General features: G+C 53.8%; 6 protein-coding genes across 6 annotated transcripts; 3 read left to right on the forward strand and 3 right to left on the reverse strand.

Annotated features, from left to right (window-relative positions):
• Positions 1-3,053: 3,053 nt before the first annotated feature.
• Positions 3,054-4,812, forward strand: J4E90_005251 (uncharacterized protein; the record flags this gene model as incomplete). Its single annotated transcript, XM_051434807.1, has 4 exons — positions 3,054-3,230; positions 3,284-3,670; positions 3,722-3,761; positions 3,818-4,812. 4 exons carry the CDS (start codon positions 3,054-3,056, stop codon positions 4,810-4,812), a joined length of 1,599 nt encoding a protein of 532 aa, XP_051290831.1.
• A 672-nt stretch (positions 4,813-5,484) lies between these two features.
• Positions 5,485-6,358, forward strand: J4E90_005252 (uncharacterized protein; the record flags this gene model as incomplete). The annotated part of the gene is made up of 4 exons (XM_051434808.1): positions 5,485-5,541; positions 5,611-5,876; positions 5,926-5,994; positions 6,064-6,358. The coding sequence occupies 4 exons, from the start codon at positions 5,485-5,487 to the stop codon at positions 6,356-6,358; spliced, it is 687 nt and encodes a 228-aa protein (XP_051290832.1).
• Positions 6,359-6,561: 203 nt separating this feature from the next.
• Positions 6,562-7,686, reverse strand: J4E90_005253 (uncharacterized protein; the record flags this gene model as incomplete). Its single annotated transcript, XM_051434809.1, has 1 exon — positions 6,562-7,686. The coding sequence occupies one exon, from the start codon at positions 7,684-7,686 to the stop codon at positions 6,562-6,564; it is 1,125 nt and encodes a 374-aa protein (XP_051290833.1).
• An 853-nt stretch (positions 7,687-8,539) lies between these two features.
• On the reverse strand, positions 8,540-10,177 carry J4E90_005254 (uncharacterized protein; the record flags this gene model as incomplete). The annotated part of the gene is made up of 1 exon (XM_051434810.1): positions 8,540-10,177. The coding sequence occupies one exon, from the start codon at positions 10,175-10,177 to the stop codon at positions 8,540-8,542; it is 1,638 nt and encodes a 545-aa protein (XP_051290834.1).
• Positions 10,178-13,723: 3,546 nt separating this feature from the next.
• J4E90_005255 (uncharacterized protein) lies at positions 13,724-14,672 on the forward strand (the record flags this gene model as incomplete). The annotated part of the gene is made up of 2 exons (XM_051434811.1): positions 13,724-13,822; positions 13,884-14,672. The coding sequence occupies 2 exons, from the start codon at positions 13,724-13,726 to the stop codon at positions 14,670-14,672; spliced, it is 888 nt and encodes a 295-aa protein (XP_051290835.1).
• Positions 14,673-16,174: 1,502 nt separating this feature from the next.
• On the reverse strand, positions 16,175-19,256 carry GCS1 (Zn finger-containing GTPase- Activating Protein for ARF; the record flags this gene model as incomplete). Its single annotated transcript, XM_051434812.1, has 7 exons — positions 16,175-17,152; positions 17,201-17,783; positions 17,836-17,964; positions 18,012-18,160; positions 18,217-18,282; positions 18,334-18,593; positions 19,097-19,256. 7 exons carry the CDS (start codon positions 19,254-19,256, stop codon positions 16,175-16,177), a joined length of 2,325 nt encoding a protein of 774 aa, XP_051290836.1.
• Between the last annotated feature and the right edge of the window lie 509 nt (positions 19,257-19,765).

A 19,765-nucleotide genomic window follows, 5' to 3' on the forward strand; every position in this document is an offset into this window, starting at 1 on the left:
ATCGGAGTGAAATGGTAGGACATGCAAAATGATCTTCATTGCCTGGCCAGAAGGGTGTAGGTAGCCGTGATGTATGTACTAGCAAGAAAAAAAGCCGGACTGCAGGCTTGCAATGATCTCGGTGAGATCTTTCAGTGCCCTCGTACCAGGATAGAAGGACGAGAAAACTTCATGTTGGGCTCATATTGGTCGATGCTCTGGGATTTCTCGGTGGTAGAGTGTCCATCTCTGAGGGAGTATCGAATTTCCTTCTTGGTGGTAACCAATCTAGGCTTGTCTTGTTGTCCGCCGCGAAATCTTCTTCGCTGCTCCGTGTAACATTCCAGTGCGTATCCCGCCTAGAAGTCCTATCCCTGCTACTGCCAGTGGTAACAGCATTCATCTTGATCGTGCCTGCGTTGTTCTGGTATGCTCCAGATCCACTCGGGCTGTGCCGCACGTATCCGTTCGTATCATAGGATATGCTAGGTGTGTGGGCACGGCGAAAGAACACAGCAAACGCAGGGCAGCAACCAATACAGATAGCTACAGATGACTCAATGAGCGTCCAGAACGCTAGCCAGGTCGGACTGGGTGCTGTGCTTTCTCCGGACTTTCTGCCGACCTGTATAACGCGTAGAGTGGCGAAGGTGATGCAAACGAAGCCAGATGCGAAGAGTGCGATGATAGCGATCTTCTGCGGGCGTAACATCTGAAGGTTCCAGACAAGTCGGATTGGTAAAAACATGACTGGCAGCATTAATACCAACATGTTTAGTAGGAGGATCTATCACATACTCATGAGGTCTGATAGGATATCGACAGCGTAGGACATGTACAGGCTAACAAGCTGGGCATGTATGTTTCGGGGGGTATTTGGGCAGTCTCCTCTGACTATCAAGGCGGTAAAATCGGTACAAGAAGTCAGATAAGAAGCGATACAGCCGAGAACAGACTACATCGGAGGTTTTAGTGTGGTTAAAGAGCATGCGATAATATAGACTTACAACGATACAAAATGTGAATACTGCCCACCAAAGTCTTGTCCATACACGCGGAAGGCCTTCTAGTAGTTTCTTGTACAATGCTAACAGAGACAGCTTGACCGACCATAGCGTTAACCAGAACAGTACAGTGGTAACGAACACGATCCGAACGTTGAGGACGAAGTCGGACTGGAATGTTGGCCAAGGTTCAAGTGATCCTACCAGAACCTTTGAAATGTCGAAGATCGTAGAAATGTTAACAAGATAGCATATCGACAAGGCGAGGAACAATGCAAAAGCCAGGTATATGAGATAGTCTTGCAACTCCATAGCTTTGCGCCTCCGCACCTGCACGCCTATACGTACGAGCATGATGGCTGAAGCTAATACCACCATAGCGTAAGAAGCCCGAAAGAACTCGGGCTCTGAGATGATCTCTTTGTACTGGGCAGACATGGCTCGGTGTCTGACATCGGACTGTATCGGCCGCTGACTGACCTCGGGTGTATAGAAGGGAATGCGCAATGATGATAGAAGAATGTAGTCACCACAGTAGACATCGTCCTTTTTTCTTTCTGCCTAAACAGCACATATCAATCCCCAAGGTGATCAATAATCTTATGCTCAAAGAGCGGCCAGCTGCAGCATAGATCTAGAAAAGCAGGTCCCCATAAAGTGCGGCACAGTACATCAGTGGTGCCCTCGCTGCATGAGGCATAACAGGGGTCGGACACGGCCCGGCGTGGGAAGCGAATTAGGTCGATTCCTCTCAGGTTGGGGCCAAATCCTTGAGGCTCGGTTAGCAGATGGTCAATCTAGAATTGAATCCTACGGTGGCGATATCTAGGTGTGGACATAACAGCCGTCCAAGAGCTTCGGCCCCGGCCGTCGCGAGCGAAAACTTAGTCTTGTTCGTATATGTAGAGCGTTCCAAGTCAAGCCAAATGATGGTTCTGAACGGGAGGCATTCTGGCATCCCAACAATATGTAATGGGGTGATGTGAGTCATGCTGCGATGCGTCTCGCATCGTGCTATGAGAGCGGCGAAGCTTAAACGCCACTTCGGATGTTCTGGCGGATGCAGGAACGTTAGTGCCGCTAGGTAAAACAAGGGGCTGTGCTGCACGGGCGGGGGCTTATCTAGGCCGTGGTGGCATTGGCGGAGACACCCCAACCTCACGAGCCAGCAGCCCACATATCATTTAGCCACCACTTCCATACCAGCACACGTATACGCATCTTCCCACGACTGTCGTCGCAAAACATGTATACCTAAGTTCTTTTTAATACTGAGTCATTTGCGCATTCACCGGTCCGAGCGAGCGTGTCTCTCCGCAAACTCATCTTCACCTGCGGGCGTCTTTTGAACGGGTGCTATGGTGCGAAGGATGCTGCCGTGTGCAGTGGGGTCATGCAGACCAGGGGAAGAGAACTATATGCATGTAACGTGAGCGTTGGCATGGATCTCGGTAATACCGCCTCTTCGTCATTTTAGTTCAGACACAGAAGCGCGATGTACGAAGTGAGTGTATGTCTCACACGCAGTCCGTACCTAGGTACATGGGAGATTTTACCCACGCAGGAACGAAGACCATGACTGCCAGACTTTTGGACCCGATTGACGAGCGTCGCAACTACGAACGTATAGAAAAGCACACCCATGGAAATATTTATAAGATGGTGTTTAGTTCATCTAAAACTACATGTTGAGATCTTCAGTGGATTAGAATCAGACAGGGGTTCAGCTGACTCATCCCGAGGTCTTCGATGTAGACATGTGCACTGCATGCCAGCTTACCCTTTCTAAGACTGAAGGCATATACAAGGATAGAACCGCCAACAAACCCGTCGATGTCGGGCTACAGCATCCCCCGCGCCCGGCAAGTTGGTGTCGCCGAGAATTTGCATGTAAGGTTGGCGTGATAAAAGGATCTCGTTCCCTACTACTGGGTCGCAACCACCATCATTACAGATTCCTTCCTGTAAATGAGCAGCGTTCTTCCTGTGCCCAGCACCTTCGTGTCACATTCGGGCAATTCTTTTCGTAAACCCTGTTCGTAGATCGACCCTGCTTTTCCGATCGAAAGGATGAAGTACGCCGTCTCATCTGCTGCCTTGGTGGCAGGCGTTGTATCCCAAGCTACTTTCGAACCCGCAGACTTCAATGTAACTGAGGCATTACTGAAAAACGGTGTTGATGTCCCTGCTTTACCCGAGCTTGCACCTCTAGCAGAGAGATCCTTATTGGATGGCTGCTCTATCGCCGTAAGTACTGATTAACGAGCATGCAAAATCCGTAAAGACTAAAATGTCGTCAGTGTAACTCGTTGAAGTTGATCTTTGGTGACGACCAAGTCGAGACACAGTCTGAGGCCGCATACGATGCGTTCATCGGCGATTACTGGGCCGGCCAACAAAGAGACATCTCTCCACAATGTGTCTTCAAACCTGAGAAAGCCTTGGACGTCTCAACTTCTATCCTTCTCTCACGTCTTACGCAATGTCCTTTCGCCGCTAAGAGTGGAGGCCACTCAGCAGTACCCGGCGGCTCGAACATCGAGGGTGGTATCACGATCAGTTTCGAGAAGATGAACAAGACAACAGCATCTTCCGACAAGAAGAGCGCTACGTTCGAGCCTGGCCAAACATGGTACGACGTGTACACCAAGCTGGAGAAAGATGAAGTTGCCATCATTGGTGGTCGAGTAAGTAGGACTCTGTGAGAATAGAGAGGCGTATCACTGATGATTGCTTAGGTTGCTAGTGTCGGTGTGGGTGGGCTAACTCTAGGCGGAGGTAAGAACCGATATGTCACAACACTACCAGTCAACATGCGCTGAACCAATCTTCAGGCATCTCATACTTCTCAAGCGAATACGGATTGGCATGCGACAACGTCATCTCGTATGAACTGGTCACCGCTTCAGGACTTATCATCAATGTCAGCAAGGATTCGTTTCCAGACCTCTACTGGGCTCTTCGAGGGGGTGGCAACAACTTCGGTATCGTCACCAAGTTCAACGTCAATGCTATTCCCAGAGCGCCAACCATGTGGGGTGGTATGCGAACATATTACGGAAACCAATCCGAGACTCTCATCAAGGCGTACTACAATCTCGGCATGAACGGAAAGAACGACGGAAAGGCACACCAGATCTTGTCGTTCGGCTATGGAGCTGAAGTCGGGGAGATTGCTCAGGTCGAGTTGGAATACTCAGACCCTATCACTGACGCACCAGTCCTTACCGAGTACAATAGCATCAAGGGAGCAATCTCGGACAAAGCTGGAATCAACAGTCTCGCAAACCTTACCTCGCTCCTAGCGGCCCCAGGTGCAGCTGCTCGACAAGCGTTCTGGACCTGGACGACTAAGCTTGACCTAGAAATGGCCACTCTGGCTAAAGACACCTTCTTCGAGGAGCTTGACACTATCCTCGACGTACCCGGTCTTCTTGGAGCCGTTTCGCTTCAGGTGCTGACCGACCCTATCATTGAGAAAAGTGCCACCAATGGGGGCAATGCGCTTGGGCTCGACCCTAAGGACGGCCCTCTCATGTTAGCTCTTGTCTCCATGAGTTGGGCCAACAGCGCGGACGATGACAAGATGAACAAGTTCCACGCACGCATCAAGGACCGCTGTGTGGCAGCAGCCAAGGCCAAGGGCAAAGCCAACGGATATCTGTACATGAACTACGCTAGCCCGTGGCAGGATCCCGTTGCTGGATACGGTCCCGCGAATAAGGCTAGATTGCAGGCCATTTCCAAGAAGTATGATCCTACCGGTGTGTTTGAGATCCTCCAACCGGGCTACTTCAAGCTCAACGGCCCACCACGGAATGATTTGTAAAGGGTTCAATTTTGCACATCTGGCACACGGTAGCCACAGTCAAACAATCAATGTTTTTCATATGATCTATTCTTCTCTCCAATTGCGCTGCTGTGATGAGTCTCTGCTTTCGTGCTCACTTCTTATCTTTTGTCTCGGTGGTGTCACTGCCGATAAACCCACGTTGGCGATTATCTCGCGTTGACTGGAGGTAACCAGTTGAAAAGAAATTTGATTGACGTCATGAGCGACGGTTGAATGGTGGTTGCGCGATTGGCAAGGACGTCGATACAACGAAGTGAAAGTGGCTTCACGTGACACCCTTCCGACCAAGTTATTATCGGCCTGTATCGTGCTGGAGGCTATCTCATGAGTACTGCGCATCTTCAAATGGCTCTTACTTATAGATCGCAGCAGCTTCGGCGCCATTGAAACATCAGATGGTCTGCAGAAGCGGTGTATAGCCGCTCAGTGAGCGCCCGCAAACGCGCAACAACGAGAAAATTTGCTAGACCCTTTTTCTTTACGCGACGAAATCCCACACTTTCTCAAGTCACAAAGTTTTTCGTTCGCCCGTTACCTGCATCTTCCCAATCGCATCCCCACAATAGTGCCCACCGCCGTCGCCCGATCAGTCAGTACATCAACAAGCCTCCGAAGCTGTCGCCACCAATTGCAGCCCCTCAAGACACCATGACCTCGCATTCCCGCCTGCCTCCCGCCAACCCCGCCCTCGAAAACGAGAAGCTGGTGGCGCAGCTCAAGCTCGCGCGCGATTAGATCGACGGGCTGAAAGCTCACAACAACAATCTCATCCAGTGTCTGCTGGAGAGCGAGCGAGCATTCGCTCGTCTCAAGGCGCTGAACGAGAAGGGCAGTAAGCGCAAGCGCGGGGACTTGCCGTCGCCGTTTGAGGAGGGTCCAGATGCGGACGAGAGCGCATCCAAGACGGAGGAGAGGCCTCAGGTCAAGTTCTTTGAGAACTTGGTCTGTGGTATGTCGAAGCCGCAGGAGGAGAAAGAGGGAGCAGAGGAAGAGAAGGAGAAGCCTCGTAAGAAGGCGAGGACTCGTCGTCGCCGTCACAGGTAAGCATACTCACTACGTCATTCTTTCATGCTACTAACATGTTAACAGAGACAAGCCTGTCACCAACGTCGAGGCGGATACGGCCGTGGAAGAGGTCTACGATACTGCTCTGTCAGTGTTAGTATACTTGCCGAAGAAACCGTATATTTGTCTAGGTCCTTCATATGACGTCGCTAACTTTTGCAGGGTCGAGAACATAGCTGACTCCATCCCAACTCCCTGGGGCTGGAAGGTCTCAAAGCAGCGCCTTGCTGTATGCATCCGCTGCTTCGAAAACGACAGGCGGTGTGACTCCGGGGAGCCATGCCAGAGCTGTCTGAAGAACTGTGCCAAGTGCCAGCGGGCGAGGTGTGCCAACTACAAGGCTGGCACTTGTTCCGTCCCAACTTGTACAAGGGTACATGAAGATGACGAGCGGAAGTACAAGAGGACCGTAAGTGCAGGTCATGTCAGCAAGAAGGACATGGTGGCCGGACCCTAGGATATCTGAGAAGGCATGAGGGAGCCTGGAGGTCGTCAGCTCGACGGCGGAGATAGAAGACACCGCCCCTGAACCAATGTAGCCACAAACATCATCGTAGAGAACTAGGTTTGATAGCGGAAAAGTACCCGAAGGACAGCACACCTCACCATATCATAACTTCTGAAGCCTCATAATACAAAGTAGCCATTATAACAATCCCCTCAACCCAGCATACTCCTCTTCCTCCCTCTCAATCTAACCCCTTCTAACCTCTTTAGGACACCCCTAGCCCCCTTCCCACACTCCCCATACGCCTTGAGCACTTCCTGGAACAGCGGCTCCGCGGCGGGATGTGTTGCCGAGAACGCCCTCTCGAGGACGTAAAGATCAACAGCCTTGTCCTCATCTTGTATACTAGCGGTTGTGAGACCAAAGTCGATGAGGAAGATGTCGCCAGCTAGCGAGTTGGTGTTGGATTCTTGCGGAGGGTCTGCAGGAGGAAGGTCTGGAGGTTCTTCGCCGTTCATGGCTGCTTCGCGGAGTGTGCTCGTTGTCTGCTTTCCGCGTGGTATTCGTCGTTGTGGTTGTTGTGCTGGCGTGTCCTGCGACTTGGGTGTTCGTAGCATGATGTTGCTTGTTGTGAGATCTCCGTGACATACTCCCAGTTCGTGAAGCTTGCCTACTTCCCGTCCGACTCTTCGCATTAGGTCTAGTATTTCTTCCTGTCCTTCCTGCGCTTCTGCATTGCCACTCGCAGCTGCATCTCCTCCTCCAGTCTCCGCGTCTTTCTTCTCTTTTTCTCTCTGCATGACTTGATGTGCCCACCCGTCCAACACTTTCCTCACAGTCCTGCCATCCACATACTCCAGCACCAACCAGCCCGCATCCCAGTCCGCGCCAATCACCCCCGGTACATTAACGCCATCCCTCTTGACCCTTATAAGACTTCGTGCCTCGGCTAGTAACCTCTGCTTTGTAAGGCGCTTGTCTAAAGTGGGATGTCTGTATGGCTTTGGTGGGCGGTATTTGACGACGACGGCCGTATGGGGGGTGAGAAAAGTGGTCTTGTATACAAGAGCCTCGGCGCCTTGTGTTATGATTTCGAGCGCATCCTGAGAGAAAGGCGCGGGAAGCGTGTGGAGGGGACGCGACGTTTCGGGCGGTGGTGGGGGTTCGATTGGAGGGACGACAGGCGGCTCGGCCATTGCGATGCGGTTTGTATTGATGGGCGTGGCTTGCTGCGAGTTGTTGGTTGTGTATGGACCAGAGGATGACGTATTGAATATGCAGGGCGTAGGCGATTTCGGGATGTGTGGTGTCGAGTGGAGATATTTTGGTGTTGACATTTGAAGCTTCGCAGTTGCCCCGCGATGCGACACCAGCCTTCAGCCCTGTCACGCTTATCGATTCTCTAGCTTCAACATCACGCGAGCATCTTGTCGATCACCGTTCAACGGCCATGGCCACACTGCAGTACCGAGATTAGCTTTTACCCTGACCGAGTCGCCGTTGAGCACAGATGGAGATTACTTCTCCGGATTTGCAGACTCATTTCATGAGATTGCAAGCTGTGTCACGGACATACAAGGGTTGCTGCTAGCCAGTGCCTGACTTTCTGGGGAAAGTAACCCTTGAGTTAAATCATGGGCCTCATCTCACAATTGAATAGCGTTCGTTTTGAAAGCGAGTGTGATTGCATTTAGGTATCTCATCCTACATGATCCACTCTTCCTTGTGCATCGCCTGGTTGCGGCGGTAGCGAATGGATTTGGTCAAAAGCACAGTATCTTCCAACAAACAATGGTAACACAGAATTGAAGCCCCAAGAAGGCAGTGAGCTCCAGCCACAGGCCATTGAGCTCACGTCCATAAAGCATATCCCAAGTCGCCCGCCCAAATCGCCGGGCCAAAAACCGTAGAGCGTTCCCGCCATGCTCATTAAAAGCAGTTCGCATAAGAGTCTGGGGAAACAAGAAGAAGGGGTGGAAAAGGAGATCTTCCCAATGGGCAAGAGACGAATGGTAATCGTGATATTCGAAAGATGGCAAAAGTGACCTTGGTCAAGTGCAGCAAACAAATGAACTAACAAACAAGGAAAGCTTCGTAATGGGCCGTAACAAGAGGCGTCCGGAGAGCGCCACAGTAATATGCACAGGGGAAGAGACTCCCGGTTTTTCTTTCCAATCCGTGATTGATAGCTTAGAACACGGTGCTCTTGCGCTTCTCAGCGCTGGTAAGAACAAGCTTGGGCATGCGGCGTTGGCCAATCTCCTCGGGACGGATGTCGACCAGGCCGCCTCCGACGGAAGCACCGTCATCGCTGCTGACACTGTTGGCGGTGTAGGAGCGGTTGATGGAGTTGTCGCGAGACCGCTCCTTGGACGCCTTGCGCTCTGAGCCGATGGCGCCGTTGGCAACAGCGCGGAGGCTGCCGATGCTGGGCCTGCCCGAGAGGCTGCCACTTCCTCCGCTGCGAACACTGTCGGAGTCGTTGTCGGACGAAGGGAAGTGGTCGCTGTCCGGCGAGGCGCTTCCGCTGCCGGTACGGTGAGCGCGGCGGCCGATGCCAGCTCGCACAAGGTTGCCCACGGCCTGGCGGCGTTGACGAGTGGCAAAGTTCTTGCTACCCTCATGCTTGGTGGTGGGACGCTCCTTGAGCTCCTCGATGGAAGGAGGGTTGCGAGGCTGACGAACTGGGTGTTCTCCAGCGCGTGCTTGACCAGGGCCGAATGTGCCAGTCATCGGGGTGGCAGGGAAGCCGACCGGGCGGGTAAAGGCAGAGCGAGGGCCCTCCTCGGTCTTGCCATCAACAGCAAGGGAAGACAGGTTCTTCTTGTGGCCGCGACGGAAAGCGTTGGCAGATGGCGGCGGGAGCGGGACTACATCCTGAGGTGGGGTGTTCGACTTCTTCGGCGGCGAAGTGCTGCGCGAACCCCAAGGGCTGGGATTGCTCTCGTTGGGAGGAGAGACGTGGAGCACTGGGGTGTCGACCTTGGGCGGCGAAGTAGCGAAGCGGGGAGTAGGCGGCGGCGGCGAGTGCGACAGACCAGACATACCATTCTGAGTCTGCATGTCGCCGTTGTCCTGCTGGTAGCTCGGGTCAACAACGTACTGGTACTGGCCAGTCATCTGGTTGAAGACAAGGTAGACACCAGGCTGATTGGTCTCCTGGATGGCAGCGGTGTTTCCAAACTGCTGGCCATAGGCGTTCATCTGAGGAGTGTATGGCGTGTTGGGGTACTGCTGTCCACCGCTCATGTTCATGTTGCCGAACTGCTGGGTCGTCAGAGCAAGGAGTTGCTGCTGGAGCTGCTGCTGCCTCTGGGCAAGGTAGAGCTCGGTAGCCAGGAGCTGAGCCGCAACATTGGGGTCCATCTCGCCGTCATCGAACTCGAATTGGGGAGGGGCCAGGACCTGGTTGTAGAAGTCAGGCTGCTGCTGTTGTTGCTTGTACTGATTGACACCGCTGAAGCCAGAGCCGATGGCAGTCTGAGGACCACCCTGGTTGGTTCGGTTGAACTGCCTGGAGTTGTTGGCGTTGTTGGCACCAATATTGTGCTGGCGCTGCGAGTAGGGAGCCGAAGCAGGGGGCTGCGCAGACGTGGGAGTCTTGGGCGCAGTGCGGAGGCCGGCCAGGAGGTGGGAGCGGCTGGTGCGAGGAGTCGCAACCGAGTCCTCGGCGATGGAGGCAACCTTGGGCGGCGAGGCGACGCTGAGACGCTTAAGCTGAGCGCCCTTGCCGCGAGAGGCAAAGCTCGAGGTGGGACCGCCAAAGCCACCCTGGGATTGGAAGTTGTTGTAGGTCATCTGAGCAAGACCGCCAGCGTCCATGCTCATTGTGGTGGTCTAAGAAGAGTTGCGAACAAAGAGTAAGGTGCAACAAGGAGTATGCTAGGCGCACACGGGGAAAGATACAGAATCGAAGAAGGCCGGAAGAGGGAGTGTTGGCAAGACGGAAACCGAGCGTGCACCGACGAGACGTTTGCTGTGAGGCAGGGTGCGATTTGGCTGGCGATTATGGGATTAAGGATCGTACAGATCGGGATTGTAAGGTAGAGTTGATATCGAAAACCGGCCGATGGGCAATGTAGTTGGAGCTATTAACAAGTTCTTCGGGCGCCGTGTCGTTTGATGTGCTGTCAGAAGGATCGAGTGGTGACGGCAGCAGGCGCGGTCTGGCAGCGGCGAAGATATTTATGAAGGGGAATAGACGAACAGGCAGCGACGGGATCACGGGCAGACAAGCTGGTGGTTGATGCGTCGGCTGGCGAGCTCTTCTTCTCTCGGGGGAGCGACGGGACTGGCGCGCTCGCACAATCTCAGATTAGGCGGGGGGTAAGTTGGTCCAACTGGGGGAGCAGGTAGAAGATGCAGAAGCGGCACTGTGCAGTCGAAGAGAGCGAAGGGAGAGAGGTAGAGAGGAAAGGGCGAGATGGAGGGGCCAGGAGAGAAAAGTGACGAGCAGCGGAGGAGCAGCGAGCCATGGACGAATGCGAGCGCTATAAGTGACGGGGGACCTGTGGCAGCGACAGCGACCCTGCATCGAGCCTAGCGCTGGCAGGCCCCCTGGCCGCGCTGGACGCACGCTTGAAACGCTGGGCCTGATGCGTAATGACTGCGCTTGGGCCGTTCCTGCGTGCGAAGGCCCTCGTGTGCGAGCTGGAGCACCTCGCTTTGATGCCGTGACGGTGCATTGCGCGAGGTTGAGTGCTGCTACTGTACACAAAGCGTTCGCTGCGCTCGCGGGTTTCAGGCGCTGGGCGTCATTTGCGGGATGCTCGCTCCTGCCGCACCGGGCGAGGGCCCTGAGCGCTCCTGCCCGACGCCACGACCGTACCTTCCTCGCGGCGCACCCAGCAAGGGCAAGAGCGACTGGCAAACAGAACCACCGAAACAGCGTCTTCTCATTGCTCGAGCCCCAAGCCCACGAGCACACCGCAAGACGTGATCCACTGCATCGATAGCGTCTATCTACGCCATCTCGGCCAGTCGTTCGTAGCGTCCCAGTAGTTACCAACGGCGGCTATGCGCCTGCGCGCTGCTACTGGCCAGTCCCATCGCGGCCACCGCAGCCCTTCAGCCACGCACACTCGCTCTAAATATACCCACCACCACCTGTTCACCAGCTCCAGCGACTCCTCTGCAAAGGCATTGGTGTGCACTCGTCTCTGCTCCGCAACGATGAACAGCGTGGCATGCGCATGAATGGACCCAAGCCCGGCACACTCCATCTCAAATCATTCACCTGTCTGTCAGCAGTCAGCTTCCAAATGTCCGCATCTCCCACGCGCAATCTGCAATGCATGTCGTGCGGGAGGAGCATGCTTGTTGGCGTGTGCCGACCCCGGACCTGGCTGCTGTCACGCTCCCACTGCAGATCCAGCGAGATGCTCGGTGCCTTGGGGCGGCCTCGCAATCGAGTCCCTTTTTTCCACCTTTTTTACACGCGTCGGCTTCCGCGGTCTTTCAATCGACTCGTGCCACTGCGCGTGCAGCCCCTTCTTCGCTGTCGCCTGCCGTTTCGTCCCGGGTCTACCCTGCTGTCTCGCTCTGAAACTGTCGCTCCGTCTCAACCACCGCAGCCCGTGCGTCGCTCCCTCATCTCGCTAGACTCTCCCTGCAGCAACGCCTGCCAAGCCAGACTTGAAAGCGTGAAACATGCTCTCGTTATCGTCACCTAGCGTTTGGGCCCCCGAAGCTGTGGGATGCGGAAGGCGCGCTGTCAGGGCGATGCTTGAACGCTGATCTCCATTCGCGTGTGGGGACGACGCCCCTTCGTATGGAGAAGTCTGAAGACAACTCACAGCTATGTATCATCGTCCAAGCAAACTCACCAGTCGCGCCGCTACCGCCTGCTGTACATCGTTAGACTCGCTTGCCCTTCGCGAGACTATCGAATCTAGCACCGAGGCCATTCGGAGTGAACCCGGCTACCGGTATCGTATTGGCAGCCGTTCGGTCAGAGCCGCCGTCTTTAGCGGGCAGTATGACTGCTTACGTCCGAACCGGCCGATTGCCCTTCGAAAAGAACCTCATCAGAACGCTTTCGTTCTGGACCGGAAGCCAGCGGCAACGATTAGTGGGGCGCATGAGCCCGTTCGGGAGCGCAGAAAAAAGGCAGGAGTGAGGCGCAGGACTAGACACGACAAGGCAACACGAGTTTTATATGCCTCGAGGTTGGAAGGCTTGACATGTCCAACAGAACGGTGCATCGCAAAGTCAGCATCGTCACACGTCTTGTCCAGACGAGTTCCCTCACCAGACACACAGCTCCTGCACCATCAGCGCTTCAGCACGCGCTTGCGCAGCTCTGTTTCACGAACACGATCGTCGAGGCCGTTGGAAATAGTGTGCCTCTGGCGCCGCAAGGCTGCATGTTTCGAAATTTCCAAAGCTTCTCGCCCACACATCGCGTAGACCTCCAATCTTTGCCTTGGCTCACCAGTGCGATGTCATCCTCCCACTGGATCGATGCTATTAGACATCGTCCATGGTGTACATACTACTCTGGGCCCTCCATTTCCTTCTCAGCACCACGGGGTGAGAGACAAAGCAGCTGAGAAAGTCAGCTCTATCACCTTGTCCGCGCTCAGCGTAGTCACGCAGTCGTAGACTCATGGGGCATTCCAAAAGGTCTGGCCTCTTCCATGTGAGGGTAAGGAGTGCGCATCAATATGAAAGAGTTGACATGCCGTCAGCGCAATGCAGAGTAAGTTCTTCAGTTCATCTATCGCTGACGGATAATTTGGAAAACTGACGCTGTTTGACTGGTGATGTTCCCGTACTATTTGGAACATGTTAAACAAGAGGAACGACGCTGTTGCTTGAATTCGCACAGCCAATCGTCCAGTCGCATCTAGGAATCATCCTGTCACTTCTACCAGCCGTCCAGTCGCATCTAAGAGGTCTTTGCGAGACCCACTAGTAGTGTTTTCGCATGTTTGACACTTGGCATGAGACTCGGCACGAAACATCTGACACCACATGTTCATATAGCTCTTTTTAACCAGACTTTTCTCAAGCGTCGCGAACATCAGGCAAACTGTTTCGATCAGCGCCGTCGCCCGTTTTCCGATGTCTGCGGCAGCGTTAGTAACGGAGCGATGGAGGCTCTTAGGCACGCAAAAGAGGAGTATATAGTCACCCTCGACGCTGCGCATCTTCCAATAACCAGATCTGCAGCGCATTTCCCATCTTCTACTACCTTTCTACTACCATCGATATCCTCTACAGCATCCTTCTTAATATCCACTAATACTCTTAATTGTCATCCTGACATTTCGACTTAATCCAAATCATCTCAGCTTAATACAAATCATCATGCTTTTCTCGAACATCGCAATTGCGGCTTTGGCCCAGAGCTTGACTGCCTCCGCTGCCACCATGATGGTCACGGTCGCTGCCAACAACAAGTTCCAGTTTACGCCTAACTCTATTGTTGCCCAACCCGGTGACATGGTCGCTTTCAACTTTGTCAGCCAGGTACACAACTGCTTCCATCACTTCACCACTACTCCAACAGATACTGACTCTATCCTCACAGAACCACAGTGTCGCCTCCTCCGACGCAAACAGCCCCTGCCAGCCCCAAGCGAACGCCATCTTCTCCGACTTCCAGCCCATCCCCGGCAACCCCAACGGCTCCCCAGGTGCAGGTGGCGCTGGTGGTGCTGGCAATGCCGCTGGAGCTGCTGCTGCCGCTAACGGTAACGGTAAAGGCAACGGTCGCAACCGCAACAACAACCGCCAAGCTGGAAACACACCCATGTTCATGGTCCCCGTCGTCGACAACCAGCCCATGTACATCTACTGCTCGCAAGCCCAACATTGCCAACAGGGCATGGTCATGGTCATCAACCCGCCCAACGCTCAGGCCGTAACTCAGTACCAGAACCTCGCTGCTCAGGCAAACAACAACGTTTCTCCCCAGGGTGGCATCAGCGGTGGACAGGTCGTTAACAACCTCGCTGGAACTACTCCCAAGAGCGTACTCGGTGGTACGGCTGGTGATGCGGCAACGGCAGCGAAGGCGGCTACGAACGGCAATGGCAAGGGCAAGGGTGGCGGTGCTGCTGGTGGTGGTCTTGCTGGATTCCTTGCGGGCCTTGGTAAGAACAACGTCGTCGTTGAGACCAGCTCCAAGAAACTCTTCGGCTTCCCCGGTGCTGGCGCCCTCGGTGGTGGTGGCGCGGCCGCGGCCCTTGCTGGTGCTGGTGCTGGAGCTGGTGGTGCTGGAGGTGCTGGCGCAGCTGCAGGTGGTGGTGGTGCTGGTGCCATTGCTAAGAGCGGACTCAAGGGTTTTCTTAACGGACTTGCTCAGGGCGCCAACTAAGCATGCACATAAATAGAATAGATATATTTGGTTGAGTAGGAGGTCGTGGGTATGGGGTCGGAGGTGTATGGTACAAGCACGACGATATCGATGGTAGTAAAATAATGCTGGTCATTGAAATGTAAATAGTAGTAATATATGTCTTATGAACTTTGTTGGAATAGCTTCTATGCATCTCCGTCAGCGCATCGTGGGAAGTCGGGTTGGTAGCAGTGACGTCACTTTCATTTTCGTAAGTAGCTATTGTTCAGCGACGCTCCTTCACCCGGAAGTACCACATCGAACGGAGTATAAGACACATGTTCATAACGACTCCTATCGTCGGGAACGACAGTGCTTGATCGATACCGCCATACGTCGTCACTAACAGAACGCATGTCATCACTACCCAGGGCGAGCAGCAAAGTGAGAGTAAGTACACACTGTACCCAGAACAATAGCATGAAGCCGAAACATTCGCCGCTCTTTGTCCAGCACAGCTTCACTTGCCATGTTCTTTGCGACGATACAATGGTAAGCAACAACAATGGTAAGCAGGTAGACAGCTGGCAGCTCATTGTCCATGCATCCACATATACCTTGATATCGACTTCTTTCAATCTCCAGACACGACTCCTACTCCTCTTCCATTTTATCTCACGGTCCAATATTGCAGTAGAATCGACATTCTTTATACAAGCATCTTCTTCAAGCACTACCAACCATAACATCGCCACCAAAGTCCACAACCCACAACCCACACTCATCAAACACAACAACACGATGCTGGAAACCATCTCACAGCTGCTGCTGGCTCAGCTCTCCATCTTCTACCTCTCCACCAAGGCCATCATTCCCAGTCTCGATTTCCCAATTCTCAACATCTGCATACTCGTCAACGACACTACACGGCCCCCATTTTCTCTTCCATCCACCCAGTCCCGTTCTCAGCACAAGCCACACGGCATTAGCAGCAGCAAGCAACGGGCGCCAAAGACGAAGAAGCCAAGGTGCAAGATTACGCCCAAGATCAACGAGATGTCGTCTCCTGGTCTCCAGTGTGCGACTATGTGATCGATCATAGAAAGAGAGACTGGAGAGTGTTGAGCGCTGGTTCGCTGGCACATTGGTTCATCATGGTATGTGAACACTATCTCCCCACTTTCGGTGCACCTTTTACTGATCATGGGGACAGACTCGCAGCATCGAGCATCAATCAGCTTTTGATATCTGAAATCGGTCAAGGGGTGGCAATATGCGGGTTGTCACGCTTACATTACACGAAGGGTTGATAGAGGTTTTTGCGGTCCTTTCCTTCTTCTTCTTTGCGACGGGATCGAGGCTTCACATTGATTATACATCACTATCGAATCATACGGAGCAAGCTTGCAGTACGTTTTGTATAATTCCGATATTGTCCTAGAACTCGAAATCTACTATTGGTCTCTATATGCAAGCAGTATATGGAATCTATGTACTGGAACACGTCTCCCCCATCATGTCCCTGTGTGGCTTCATCGCACTCAACGACGCTTGCCCAGCATCTCCACACCTAAGCCATCCTTGCCTTCCTCACGTGTAATCTGCTCGGCAGCCTTGACGAGATCGTATGTTATGTCGTCTCCAACAACGCTATCCTTCTTGTAGTTTGGATGCGTTTGGACGAAATGCCTGATCCACTTGGCGGCAGTCCAGTATGTTCCATTGGCGCGTTTGCGGATCAGGTCCAGGTACGTGGCGAGATCGCAACGTGTTTCAACATCGACGTTCATGCTGTTGAGGTAGGATTCCACAAGCGGGATGAGACCCGGGAAGCCATTGCCATCGGAAGTAGTCTTTCCGTTGATGACTTCATTGATAGTCATCTGCTCGTACTCGTCTTCCACTGGGCCGGTGGGCGTGGCTGGGCGACTGGCATTTCCAGCTGGTGTAGATGTACCCGTTCCGCCCGACTTGTGTGCCGAGAAAGGGTCCTTTCGGAACCAGAATTTCTGCGTCGATACAGCGTCGCGGATGTGCGCAGTTTCCATGTTCTCGCTCACCAGCGTGATGGGAATGTAGAAGTTGAGGTTGAATGAGAGGATAGCACGGGTCAGTAGCACAATGAAGATCGAAAATGCAGCATTTTCGAAATCTGTGATTTGGATCTCCATGGGCCGGAACTCGACGCGCCAGCCCATGTCGGAACCAGCTGGCGGTGGCTTGAAGCGCATGTGTTGCCAATTGGTCGACTGCAGGTTTTCAAAGTGGTCGGCCTTGGTAAGGTCCAACTCTTGAAGATCTTCGGCGAAAACGACAATGGGGTCGCGGATGAACAGGTGAGCAAAGTGTGTCGCTAGGAGATCGTCCATGCCACCCTCGACTAGCCGTTGCTTGATGTCGCTGTCAATGATGAGATCAGGGTCAAGATATTCAGGACGTAGGCGAGGATCTTGGGAGATGTAGGTTGAGTTTGATGCGTAGCGAGATTTGGGTAGTCGCCATCGGTCGTTCTTGAGCGGCTATGACGTGTCAGCGGATTCGTGATACTCAACAAGCACATGACTTACCTTCTCCCCAAGTTCTTCGGGCGTACGATCATCGACCGCCCTGCTAATCTGGTTCCACCGCACATCGGTGTCGGCCAGGAAGCCCTTGTAGATGGGGGTCGCCGCCGTCAATGCTAGCAGGATAGGTGCTATCGGACTGAGCTGGTCGTACATCTTCCTTCCCTCTTCAATGTTCTTTGCTTGGAAAGTGATCTGCAGACAGCAGCTTCCCATGCCAAAAGCCATGGCATCCATGTGGATGTAATTGTCCTTGGCAGCGCCATTGCGCACGTCATCATCTTCAGGCCAGTTGTGCATGTCATAGTTGACTGTAGGATCCTTCCACGGCCATGGCGTGTTCTCGTCCTTGAACACAGGGACGTTTACTTCGACCTTCCGGCCCCTCCGCCAACGAATGTTTGCTGCCAGTGTGGGAAAGCGAATGTGTGGGTTGGCAATTTCGTCCGGAACAAACTGGGAGCGCAGCTTGGGTCCTGAAACAGGATATGATGGTACGATACAATCGGCCGATCCAAGACGGGGGAACGTCGTTAATGTGATTGGAAACTCGGTCTGTGCCATGTGATCCTTCGCTATGGTTCGTCTGCAAGAAAGGTGAGCAATCACTTCATCGACGATGAGGTGGTGTGATCTACCTCCATTTCATGTTTGGCTCAACGTCAAGCAGGTCCTTGAAGCCAATGCCCCAGGGCTTCCCAGGAGTTGCTTCGAGCATGAATCTGCCGAACTCAGGATGGAACACCGGCGCCGGGTTTTCCTTTGCGCTGCCATGGTCAGTACAAGACGTCCAAATTTGGACAGTCAGGCTCACTCGGCGTCTCCGGTTTGCAAGTCAGGCACTCCGCCGCCCTGCTGCAGAAGCTTCTCATCGTTGGCCAGCGCAGCTAGGATATCAGCCTGACGGAGCGACAGTCGGACCTTGCGGTTGTCCTGGTCATAGCAAACAACCAGGTACTCGATCTGGACGGCAGTCAGTCGCCGACGCTGCAACGGACGAGCGGATAGTAATCCTTCACCTCATCTCCCCAAAGAAGGGCATCCCTCTCCTTGCCTTTAGCATTGCGCCAGATAGCGAGTAATTGCTGTCAATCACATCAGTACGTAGTCCTCCGGGGTCTTGTCACGGAGCGTACTTCAATTCCCCATGACCTGACCTGGCCAGCGACTTTCTTGGCCTCTGGCCAGTCAAGAGGCGTTCCAAGAGCACTTGATATGGCATTAGCGAGGGCGGCGCGCAAAGTAGCACGGATCTCACAGCAGACCCATCCCCAAGTTCTGTAAGGCGTTGCGGTAGGCAGTCCAATGCGGGTTGGTGCACGGGCGGGCCGAGCAGACGTGTGAATGGGTGGCTTCTCGTCTTGAACGGCGATTGCGGGGAGGTGTTCGGGGAGCACTGCAGATTATAGGACGTTTAGCGGGGTTTGATGCAACGCAGGGCTTTTGCAGTTTTGGACGCGCTGCAGACGCCTCGGTTTCCTGCGTTATCAAGGGATCGTCGAATGGCGGGCGATTGAAGGAACGACAATTCCTACGCGCTCCGCTGGCATCGACGGGCAATTTGCAGAGCTAGAGTCGGGTGTATGGATTATTAATGCGCGATGCAGTAAGCAATTCCTGTGGCCCCTTCCGAGGAGGAAAGCCCCGCCGATGACGCTTGCCTCTTTGGTAAGCTGGTCACGACATCAACTCACTGTGACACTTCTGCTGTGCGCGCATTCCATCTTTCTTTGCGCAACATGGTTGGGCATCCTGACAGCGAGCCCGCATGTGCGAATGCGCACGGCGTAGTCTCCTGCTGTCCACAATGCGCCTCGCCTACCGCTGTCTTCAACCACGTGCACGCCTGTCGCTACGCCGCGCGAAGCCCTCCTACTGGCGCAAGACCACGCCGCGTACCTAGGTTGAGAATCCCGATAATGTACGTTGCGAAAGGGTCCCCTTGGATACCATTGTCGCGGGCCGCGGGCTCCGGTGGCATGATACCGACTGCGCCGCAAGTATTGGCTCCAAAAGCATCGACGACATGTCTCTTCTTCGCTCTACCAAGCCGGCTCATTTCTTGGGCGGTGGTGTTGTCTGAGCTAAGCAACCGCCACTGCGGTACTGCACGACCAGGATCGGCTGCTGCTAGGCGTGCCGCACACTTTGCATCGTCGAGGTGCACATCGCCTTGCATATTGGGGGCACCAGAACGCAAGGTTATCGTGTCCTCGCTACTCTGGGCCTTCTGCAGCTACTTGGGTTGCAAGGTGCGACTCCGATGAGTTGTTATTTGACAGATGATACAATATGCGGGCAGCCTGTTTATATTGGGACGAGCCTGCGTCAGTCGTGGGCTGTGGTGCGAGCACTGCGGCACCATTCTCCATACCCTCGAGGAGCAGCGGCTATCATACGGCTGTGATGCGCAGAGTGAAACAGGATATAAGGTATTAACTTCTAGATTCAATAACTTCTACGTCGCTGGGCCTGAAAGCCGGTGGTATCTCTTTGTAAACGCCTGTCAAAATCCCCAAAGACTCGCACACTTCTAGTAAAGTGTGTCGCGCAAGAATGCCTAGAAGA

This window comes from Alternaria incomplexa (assembly GCF_024043165.1).
Source record: "Alternaria incomplexa strain BMP 0042 chromosome Unknown scaffold_7, whole genome shotgun sequence".
Lineage (NCBI taxonomy): Eukaryota > Fungi > Ascomycota > Dothideomycetes > Pleosporales > Pleosporaceae > Alternaria > Alternaria incomplexa.